Here is a 10,973-nt window from a genome sequence, read left to right as displayed (position 1 = left end):
AGGACTACAGGCGCCTGCCACTATGCCCAGCTAATTTTTTTGTATTTTTAGTAGAGATGGGGTTTCACCGTGTTAGCCAGGATGGTCTCGATCTCCTGACTTCGTGATCCGCCGGCCTCAGCCTCCCACAGTGGTGGGATTACAGGCACCCGGCCTATTATTGAGACAGGGTCTCACTCTGTCACCCAGGATGGAGTGCAGTGGGATGACCATGGCTCACTGCAGCCTTAATCTCCTGGGCTCAAGCGATCCTCCCACCTCAGCCTTTGGAGTAGTTGGGACGACAAACACTTACCATCACGCCTGGCTAATTTTTAAAATTATTATTCTCTAAAGAGAAGAGGTTGCACCATCCTGCCTAGGCTAGTCTCAAGCTCCTGGGCTCAAGAGATCCTCCTGCCTGGGCCTCCCAAAGTGCTGGGATTATTGGTGTGGGCCACCACGCCCTGCCTGAACTCTTATGTAAAAGATGATGCTTTTGTTGGTCACAGGGCCCACCCTCCTGTGCTTTCTGCCTGGCAACCTCTTCCCCAGCTTCTCTCCATAACTAGATTCTCCCCACTTAACATTCCACTCCAATGTCATCCCTGCTGAAACCAGACCATCCCTGTCCACTGCATCCAAAGTGACAGCCTCAATTAGGCAGTTCTTCATGGTGCCTCTTCCTCTGGGCCACAAGAAGGCCCACTGATGCCCCCAACACACCGCCATCTCACCTGCATCCCAGCCTGGCCTGGTCAGCCTTATTTCCAAGACAGATACTCACAGTGGTATTTTCCTGGGGACAGTACTGAGCGAGGAGCTAGATGCAGGTGTTACCCCTCCCTGCCTACCCATTCCTATGGGGGCACAGAAAGGCAGAGCCAGCCTGCTGTGGGCACAGCACCCATGGCAGTTTGACCTGAGCAGCCGGGGCTGGACCTGGCCCTGGCCCTGGGGACGTCCAGGAGGTAGGGAGGTTGGATGCCCGGAAGCCTTGGGCCAGCCCTTCCAGGAACACACGTGCACAGGGCTTTCTATGCTCTTTTTTGTTTTTTAATTTTTTACAAAACTGTGTCCCGACCAATCAGGACAGTGCAGGCCTCCCCCAGGCACTGAGGCCTGAAGGAGGAGGCCACCATGAATGAGCAGCTGCCAACCCCAGAAGAACTGTCTGCCCTTCTGCATAGGGGCCAGTGTGAGGAAGGGGTCCAGCTGGAGGCTCTGCCCTGTCCCCCAGGCTGCTGGGAGAGAAGGCCAGGCCCTGGGTCCCTGGTGCTCCTAGTGCCTGTAAGGAAAGGAGGGAGAACAGGGTCTGAGGGAGAAGGGAGGGCTGGGGCCAGGGCTGGGGCAGGCCAGAGGACAGCCCACAACATCTCACCAACAATGTGTGACATTATCCAACCACTGTGACGCCAATGATGACTGCTAGGAGGACGACGGTGATGGACACACAGATGGCAATCAAGACTTTCTTCTGTGGGAGAGGAGGGGGTCAGGGAAGTCACACAGGGTGCCTGGGGCAGAGGCCGGGCCTGGGAGGCTCACCTTCCTCGCCGCCTTCTGGTTCTCCAGGGCTGTCTTGACGTGCTCCTGCCCGCGTTCCACGTAGTCCGCTGAGCTCAGGATGTTCTTCTCAATCCGATTGATCATCTCCCCCTGCTCAGAGGATGGGGTGATTCAGGGAGGTAAGGATGCCTTTGCCCACCCCACCCCAGATGACTGAAGAGCATTCCTGGCAGGAAAAAAAAGATTGCACTAACAAAGACAAGGGCAAGACTCGATCTGACAAAAGTTCAGGTTCCTTGGAGATGGCTTCCAGGTCCCTTCTATCATGTAGTCCCTTGTCCCCTGCTCGCTTATCCCATATGACCTCTATCTGCAGTGGTAGCTTGGAGCTAAGGACCTCAAATGGCTCATACCTTTCACAGATGGTGAACTGTGCCTTCACAAATCTGTCTGAATTTACCCATTCTTCCAGGCCTATCTACAGCTGCTGCAAAGCCCTCCCTATCCCTGCCTCCTCCTGGCACCACCAGCCTCAGGTCTCAGTACTCCTACTGAATGAGATCTCTTTCCTGTAAGTCTCAGCTGCAAAAGGGCATTGGTTGTAGCATGACTGAGGCCAGCTCCTCCAGGACAGGGCTGGAAGCTCAACTCAACTCACGCAACCAGGGCCAGGGGAACACCGCCCCCACCCCAGCCTTGTACAGATGTTAGGAGGCAGCCCCTCTAAGGCAACTCTGACTGAACCTCTGAGAGGTATCAGGGTGGATGCTGTTAGTGGAGGGGGAGCCAGGGCTGGGGCCAGACCTGGGCAGGCTCAAGTTTTGGAGAGAGGGCAGGGTGCTATGCAGAAGGGAGTGGGTATCTGGGTAGCAGCAGAGGCAGGCGCCATTCTCGGGGTACAGCTAAGGATAAGAATAAGCACCAATTTGGGGGGATGGCCAAACCTGGAAGACACAAAAGCCTCAGGGAGAGAATCTAAGGGTGGCAGGAGGCTGGCAGTTTGGACTGAGCCTGGTATCACGTCTGGGGCTGCGCGGGGCACTCACCTGCATCTCCACTTCAGAAGCCAGAAAAGTGAAGATATCGTGCAGCTCACGAATACTGCGTTCAAGCTGCTGGATCTCACTGTGCCGGGCCGAGATCTCATTTAAGGCCTGTCGAGTCACTTGTGTGTCCTTCAGGATCTAGGGGGTGGGCAGGAGTGGGGCAACTGTTCACAGGGAGACCGACAGCAGGTCAGAAGCTCCTGTTGAACTTCTGGGGAGCCCTCAGCCCGGAATCTGACGGATGACTCCAGGTTAGCTAATTAATTCCCTTAGGGGCCTCAGGGTCCCCTCAATCAGAAAGGGACATAGCAAGCGGAGTGCAGTGGCTCACACCTATAGTCCCAGCTACTCGGGAGGCTGAGATAGGAGGATCACCTGAGCCCAGGAGGTCAAGAACGGGATAGGACTCAGAGGGGATGGGAGGCACAGCAGAGAGGGGCTGGCTGTGGCCACTCACATTGGACACAAACACCTCGCTCTGCCCACTATCCAGCATCTGCTCCAGCTCCTCGTCAGACACCATCCCAGCATTGGCTGTGAAGGAAAATGCCAGGCTCAGGGCTGGGTTGGGATTACCTGCCCCTGCAGGCCAGGCTGGGCACACACAACTCACTGATCTTCAGCTGCCTCCGGATCCGCTCCACGTTCTTCTCCCGGTATTCGGACTGCATTGAATTGCACTTGTTGATGAGCTCCACGAATTGCTGGGACAGGACCCCATGCTAAAGATGAAGAATATAGGCTGAGTGCCCCGGGAGGATCCCTGCCCGGTCTGGGCCTTGGCAATCCCATAGTAAAGTGAGCAAATAGCATGAGCTCTTATGCGGGGTCTGCCACCTTAACCACTTTGTGATGACCTTGACAGGCTCCCCCATTTCTCTTAGACAAAAAGCCAAAGCCCTTAGCAAGTCTATGTGGCCCTCCATGATCTTTTTTATTTTTATTTATTTATTATTTATTTTTTGAGACAGAGTTTTGTTCTTATTGCCCAGGCTGGAGTGCAGTGGCGCAATCTTGGTTCACCACAACCTTGGCCTCCTGGGTTCAAGCGATTCTCTTGCCTCAGCCTCCCGAGTAGCTGGGACTACAGATGAACATCACCATGCATGGTTAATTTTTGTATTTTTAGTAGAGATGGGGTTTCACCATGTTGGCCAGGATGGTCTCAATCTCTTGACCTCAGGTGATCCACCCACCTGGGCCTCCCAAAGTGCTGGGATTACAAGTGTGAGCCACTGCACCTGGCCTATTTTTATTTTTAATAGAGACAGGGTTGGCCCGCATGGTGGCTCATGCCTGTAATCTCAGCACTTTGGGAGGCTGAGGTAGGCAGATCACCTGAGGTCGGAGTTCAAGACCAGCCTGGCCAACATGGTGAAACCCCATCTCTACTAAAAATACAAAAATTAGCTGGGTGCAGTGGTGGGTGCCTGTAGTCCCAGCTACTTGGGAGGCTGAAGCAGGAGAATGGCTTGAACTCAGGAGGCGGAGGCTGCAGTTAGCAGAGATGGCACCACTGCACTCCAGCCTGGGTGACAGAGTGAGACCCTGTCTCAAAAAAAAAAACAAAGAGAGAGATGGGGTCTCGCAATGTTGCCCAGGCTGGTCTCAAACGCCTGGGCTCAACCAATCCTCCCACCTCAGCCTCCAAAGTGCTGGGATTACAGGTGTGAGCCAAGGTGCACGGCCAGCCCTCTATGATCTCTCCTTCTCCCATGACCTCTCTGATCTTACTTCCTCTTACTGTTCCCTCCCTCCGCCCATCCACATTCGTCTCCTTACAGCCCTCCCTAGACAAAGCACACTCTCAGCTTAAACCTTTGCATTCACTTCTCATTCTACCTAGAATGCCCATTCCCTGCAAACACCTTTAAGTCTTTTGTTCAGATGTTACCTTCTGAATGAAGCTTCCTCCACTTGCTTTGAACTGCAACTCTACCCTCCTCCAACATGCTCAGTCCCTCTTCCCCTGCTCTTTTTTCCTTAATGCTTATTATGTTCTAAATAATTCACTTATTTATTATGGTGATTGTCTACACCAGAAGGGAAGTTCCATGAGGATAGGGATCATTGATTCACTGCTGTATCCTAAACAGTTCCCAAAAGGTCTGGCACACAGTAGGCACCCAATATGTAACTGCTGAATGCTTGCTGAATGCCAACCTTGCTGCCTACACCACAGTTCCTATGCCTAGAGATGAACATGCTGCCTGGGCAAAACAGGTGCAAAAGGGCCACATGGGCCCTTGACCACTCATGCCAATCACCACCACAGGCTTCCCCAGAAACACTGGCTCTGGGGCATCTGCTCTGCCTTGGCCCTTCTTCTGAGGCCTTAAATATGCTCATTCCTTGGAGTTCCTTTTCCAGAGATACATCTGCTCTCCTGGTTCCAGCTGCACCCTTCCAAGATGCCCAAGCTGTTTCATCTTCAATCTGGGGTCCTTGCTGAGCCCTGGGCTCAACTACTCCAACCCTGACCTCTTGCCTGGTATCCTCCTCACTGGGGACACAGAGAGGGCCAGTCAGATCACTGCAAATCTCCTTACTAAGATATCACCCCAGGGGCCGTGCACGGTGGCTCATGCCTGTAATCATAGCACTTTGGGAGGCCAAAGCAGGTGGATCACTTGAGGTCAGGAGTTCAAGACCAGCCTGGCCAACATGGTGAAACCTCATTTCTACCAAAAAATATAAAAAACTAGCCAGGTGTAGTGGTGTACGCCTGTAATCCCAGCTACTTGTGAGGCTGAGGGAGGATTATTGCTTGAAGGAGGTGGAGGTTGCAGTGAGCCAAGACTGTGCCACTGTACTCCAGCCTGGGCGACAGAGAGAGACTCCATCTCAAAAAAATAATAATAATTAAAAAAAAAAAAGATATTACACCAGGGGAGTTCCTCTTCAGTGTTGCCCCAGGGAAGTTCCACTTCCTGACTTCTTGAATTCCACCTGTGGGACTAAGGATGTCCCTGTCACATAGATAGCAAACCTGCCAGTCAATTTGTGACTTCTCACTCTCCTTCCCTGGGCAGCGCCATTAGCCACCAGATCCCATGTGAGTAATGTCTTTATCCCCTATTGAACCCTAACTCCTCATGTTGACTCCTAGAAAACACGTGTCCCAGCTGGGCGCAGTGGCTCACGCCTGTAATTCCAGCACTTTGGGAGGCCAAGGCAGGAGGGTCACCTGAGGTCAGGAGTTCGAGACCAGCCTGGCCAACATGGTGAAACCCCGTCTCTACTAAAAATACAAAAATTAACTCGGCATGGTGGTGTCCGCCTGTAATCCCAGCTATTCAGGAGGCTGAGGCAAAAAGAAAAGAAAACGTGTCCCACAGTCAAGCCTAGGTCTTGTCTGGGGTCAATAAGTAACTTCTTATTGAATGGAAGAAAATAAAGCAGGGTGTTATAACCGGACTGAGTGAGCATCAGGAGACCTGGTTTCCTGACCTTGAGCAAGTTCTTTCTCTCTCTGAGCTCAGGTTTCCCACTTGGAAAAATCATCCAACTGGACTCCATGACACCTGCAGGCCCTTCCTTCATACATCTGTCATCTAATACTTCATGAAACATTTGCTGAAATGTCATTTCTGAGAAAAAAAACCCACCTGGGTTTTTCTCATTCTTGTGTTGACGGAGTTATAGTTCTCATCAGCTTCCTCCTTCTGAGGCTCTATGGCTGTGGGAAGACACAGGGGTATTGGGGGTACTTGTCTCCATAGGATTTTTAGGGAAATATAATTTATCATAAAATGACTAAGGCTGAGCCTCCAAGAGGAGAAAGTAAGTTTATTTTTCTTTGCATTACATCACTTGAGTTCCCATAGGAATGCAGAGGCCACCTAACAAAACTCCATCTCCCTGCCCAAAGAATGCCCAGTGGGCAGTGATAACTGTGTAAGTAAATGGTTTCATTGAAAATAAAAGAACCTGAGAGACTGCCTTGTGCTGTGGAGAGTACAATGGCCTGGAGGCCAGGAGACAGAGATGCTAGAACCAGGCCTGCTGTGTGACCTGGATATATCACTGGCTTCTCTGGGCCACACACTCCCCAGATATACCAACAACAGGGCAGGATCAGAGGGAAGGATCTGCCTGAGGTCCCAGTAGCTCACCCTTCAGCTGCAGGCGGATCTCCCTCCCCAGCTGTTTGATCTCGTCGCGCAGGTTCTGCAGCTCCTGCTTCATGCCTGAATAAGAGAAGGCTACGACTCCCAAACAGCAGCCCCCACCTCAACAAACCACCCTGGCCACCACCTGCGTGGAACTACAACCCCCACAATCCCTGGGGTGGAGCATGCGCTATGCAGCCGGGGTGTCACTCACTCTCCTCAGGAAGGGGCGTGGCCAGGATGGTGACCTGCTGTTTCTCCAACTCCTGGACTTTATTCCCCAGCTTGACAATAGTCTGCCGAATTGTCCGGACCTGGGGAGGGTGACCGAGAGGGCTGAAAGAGATATGGGGTACTCCAGACCACGCTGCTCCTGGGGTCCTCCTACCCCCTCGCGAATCCAGGCCAAGACTCCATCCCCTTACCTTCTGGAAGAACTCCTCGTCCGGGCTCCCCAGCCGTGCCGTGCCCGGGTGCACCACCAGCGCGACTCGCTCCTTGTCCTCTTCGTCCGAGCTGTCATCCCCCTGCCAGGCCCGGAGTCATTGGCACCACTGTTTCGCTGCGGCTGTCACCCCGCAGGACCCACAGGCTTCCGGGACTTTCCTTCCTGGCCATCAGCCACCCCTCCCTACCCCGAAGACCAGGAGTCCTGCGTTCCAGTTCGTCCGCCCGCCCCCATCCCCGCTGCCCTGGCGTCTCACCTGCCTCAGCTCGTGGGTCCTGTCCCGCATGGCGGCCTGAGCTCTCCCTCCCCGGCGTCAGACCGGGAGGCCCGCAAACTTGGAATACCCGTACCCCACTCACACTCTGACACTCCCCTCCCTCCCCCTGCGGACCCCAACACCCCCACGAGCCACCAGAGCCTCCGTCCCTTGCACCGCCCACAGTCAATGGGAAGGCGCCGACCCCGGGGACCCCCCAAGGTTCCACAGGTTGGAATTCCCTTTTCTTCACCCCTCCAGCTCCCGCAGCCTCAGCCCCGCCCCTCCGTGATAAATTCAGGGCATGCGCATATGGTCGCGTCTCTTCCTCGCCCGAGGCTGGGAAGGTGGAGTCGGAAGTTGTTGCGCCCCGAGCGGAAGCGGAGCTGCCTGGACGCGAGAACTGGCTACCGTCACCGGAACCGTTGCATCTTCCAACGGAAATCTGGTTGCCAAAAGGGGTAGGAATACGTCATTTGTACGTAATCTGAGGCACCCGCATCTCACATCACCCCATGGTGCCCCCACCGCGTCACGTGACCAACCCGGTCCCAAACTCGTGGACCGCAGAATGTGACGCTGTGACTGTCACGTGTCCCGGCTCTGTCAGCGCCGTCTCTGGGACGCTGTTTTCATCACGACGTCCCCGGCACTCCGACCACCGAACGACGCCCACACAGCCCCCGCGAGGTGGGGAGGGGCGCGCCCACCACCCCCAGAGGCCTTTCGAGGCAGTGGGTGGTAGGACCCTTGCTGACTTCGCCTTTATTGCTTTCGGGTCCAGGGGCGTGGGCGGACTGACGACTTAGCATTTGGGGCTGTCAGCATCATGGGACCTTGAAAATCGGGAAATAATAGGATCCGAGTCGTCAGCGTCAGAAAATTGCAGGGTTGTGTGGGCAGGGAATCTAGGGGTGGGAAGTGACCTCAGCCAAGGCAGAAACCTCTTCTTCCGCATCCTCCTGGCGCAGCCTCTGACAGGTGGGCAGCCAGCCGGCGCCCTCCTTGAACACTACAGCCCGGCTGCACTCACCACCTTGTGGGCTGTCAGACCATGTCAGGGCAGCTCAGGCTAAGAAAAGTGTCTCTAGTGAGCACGCTGCCTTCCCTGCCACTCACACCCCCCAGACCCTGCCTTGCATCTGAGGCAGGTAATGACTTTGTTCTTAACTGAATCTGGGGAGTTCCTAGCTCAGTACCAAGCACATTACAGGCCCTCTATAAATACTTGTGGACAGAATCTTAGCCTTTCATGTATCTGAGGATGAAGACCCTGGTTCCTTGGTCTTCTTTAGGCTTCAGTCTTTCTGACTGTGACACTTCTCTAATCCTGGCTATCGAGATATTCACTCATTTTTTATTTTTAAAAATGTTTACAAGATGGGGTCTCACTATGTTGTCCAAGCTGGTCTCTAACTCCTGGGCTCAAGCAATCCTCCTGCCTCAGCCTCCCAAACTGCTGGGATTACAGGCATGCACCACCATGCACAGAACATTCATTTAATGGATATTTTTGGGCACATACTATGGGCCAAACACTGTTCTAGGGCTGGAGATACATCAAGGACTAATAGATAAAAATTCCTGCACTCGTGAAACTTAAATTCTCTAGAAGGAGTCCCCAAGGTCATTTAGTAAGTCTCAGCATAGCTGGGAATGAATAACGGGTCTCCTGGACCCCAGGGCTCTGTCCAGGAAGCTTCTGTGAAGGTACAAGCAAGGAAAGGAATGGACCCTTTCTGCTATGCCCTGGTCAGGAAACAGATTCCTGGGACTGGGTTGCTATGGACTTCTGGAAGTTGCTTCCTGTCTCTTAAGTGTCGATCTCCCTCTGCACAGTGGGTAACTTGGGGGGATGGGGAGATCATCTTTATGGGTATGGGCTGCTCTAAACTTCAGTGATGATGAGGTTGGAAACTGTCAAGTGCTGTCTGATTCTATGTGAGGATTTTTGGCTCTTCTCTTCCTGTTAAAACCCAGCTCTAGCAGGGTGCGGTGGCCTATGCCTGCAATCCCAGCACTTTGGGAGGCAGAGGCAGGCAGATCACCTGAGGCCAGGAATTGGAGACCAGCCTGGCCAACATGGCGAAACCCCATCTCTACAAACGTACAAAAATTAGCCAGGCATGATGGCAGGTGCCTGTAATCTCAGCTACTCGGGAGGCTCAGACAGGAGGATTGCTTGAACCCGGGAGGCGGAGGTTGCAGTGAGCTGAGATCACGCCATTGCACTCCAGCCTAGGCGACAGAGTAAGACTCCATCTCAAAAAAACAAAACAAAACAAAACCCAAAACCCAGCTAGTAGGAGAGTGGTTCCCTGATCAACCCACAAAGGGAATGCGGGGTTTTTCAGGAAGCCTCCCCTGGAGATGGTGAGGAAAGATTCCCTGCTCCCGGGTCTTCCATGTCAGCCTCTGCCTCTTCAGTCACTGCTGCTTGCCTCCCGCATCTTTTGTCCCCTACCGCCCGACCCCCTTCCCCCTCCTACTCTGTGTCTCTGAGTGGCACATGGTGGAAGGGCTCTTGGACCCCTGACTCATAGTCCTGCATGGGATCTTAAATAATGCATTACTCCTCTCTGGGACTCAATTTCCCCATTTGACAGCTTGGTCCTATAATTTCTGCCTTGCCTAAGGTAGGACTTGGACAGTATCTAGTGAGGTTAAGAAGGATGTGGAAGGGGCTGGAAAACTGTCGAGGGTGCCCTCCCCTCTGGGCTTTTTTTCTTTTTTCTTTTTTTGAGGTTGAGTCTGGTTCTGTCACCCAGGCTGGAGTGCAATGGTGTGCTGTCAGATTCAGTCAATCCTCCTGCCTCAGCCTCCCAAGTAGCTGGTACTATAGGCATGCACCAGCATGCCTGGCTAATTTTTGTATATTTTTTTGGTAGAGACTGGGTTTCGCCGTGTTGCCCAGGCTGGTCTCAAACCCCTGGGCTCAGTCGATCCACCCACCTTGGTCTCCCAAAGTGCTGGGATTACAGGTGTGAGCCACCGTGCCCAGCCTCTCTGAGCTTTTAGTACTGTGGGTTCCAGCATCTTCTGGGCCCCCGGTCCCATCTGCCTCTTTGTTTCTCAGCATCTTGATGGCATGCCGTCTTGATCCACTAAACTTCTCAGGATTATAATATTCATTATTTCATTTGTGGTCTCTGGATGAGATTGCAGGGTTTTGGAATGGTGACTTAAGGTCACAGGAAGCTGGACTCCAAGCCTTGTGCTAGTATGTGGAGAGGAAAGAGGCCATTTAGAGAGATTGGCGCTGGGGATGGAGCTCTCCAGAGCTGAGCCCTTTGTTCCTCTCAGGCCCTCTGAGCAGCCTTGAAGTGGATATTAACTATCTTAGGCTGGGTGCAGTGGCTCATGCCTGTGATCTTAGCACTTTAGGAGGCCAAGGTGGGTAGATCACTTGAGGCCAGGAGTTCGAGACCAGCCTGGGCAACATAGCATCTGTCTCTACAAAAAAATGTTCTTTTAATTACCCAGGTGCACTGGCGCTCTCCTGTAGTCCCAGCTACTCAGGAGGCTGAGGCAGGAGGATCACTTAAGTCCATGAGGTCAAGGGTACAGTCAGCAGTGATCTTGCCACTGCATTCCAGCCTGGGTGACAGAGTGAGATCCTGTAT

General features: G+C 53.3%; 1 protein-coding gene across 2 annotated transcripts; it reads right to left on the bottom strand.

Moving 5' to 3' along the window:
- Positions 1-1,013: 1,013 nt before the first annotated feature.
- STX4 (syntaxin 4) lies at positions 1,014-7,694 on the bottom strand. 2 transcript variants are annotated; one of them, XM_011982508.1, is made up of 11 exons: positions 7,351-7,694; positions 7,072-7,173; positions 6,861-6,960; positions 6,650-6,724; positions 6,143-6,213; positions 3,148-3,256; positions 2,992-3,068; positions 2,535-2,672; positions 1,528-1,638; positions 1,361-1,456; positions 1,014-1,267 (listed from the first exon to the last, which is right to left on the bottom strand). In XM_011982508.1, exons 1-10 carry the CDS (start codon positions 7,378-7,380, stop codon positions 1,376-1,378), a joined length of 894 nt encoding a protein of 297 aa, XP_011837898.1. In that variant the 5' UTR covers positions 7,381-7,694; the 3' UTR covers positions 1,014-1,267; positions 1,361-1,375. The 2 variants fall into 2 exon arrangements, with proteins under 2 accessions (XP_011837898.1, XP_011837897.1); XM_011982507.1 differs by having other exon boundaries at positions 1,018-1,638.
- Positions 7,695-10,973: the final 3,279 nt, after the last annotated feature.

Source organism: Mandrillus leucophaeus, unplaced genomic scaffold, assembly GCF_000951045.1.
Source record: "Mandrillus leucophaeus isolate KB7577 unplaced genomic scaffold, Mleu.le_1.0 Scaffold24, whole genome shotgun sequence".
NCBI classification, from domain to species: Eukaryota; Metazoa; Chordata; class Mammalia; order Primates; family Cercopithecidae; genus Mandrillus; species Mandrillus leucophaeus.
This window is presented reverse-complemented; position numbering and strand designations above follow the sequence as displayed.

Excerpts from the sequence above, each read along its gene's own strand:
- STX4 (XM_011982507.1), bottom strand. The coding sequence starts at position 7,380 with ATGCGGGACAGGACCCACGAGCTGAGGCAG. Across the intron at positions 6,961-7,071 it reads ACGAGGAGTTCTTCCAGAAG|GTCCGGACAATTCGGCAGAC; the intron begins GTAAGGGGATGG and ends CACCCTCCCCAG. Across the intron at positions 3,257-6,142 it reads CAAGAATGAGAAAAACCCAG|CATGGGGTCCTGTCCCAGCA; the intron begins GTGGGTTTTTTT and ends CTTCATCTTTAG.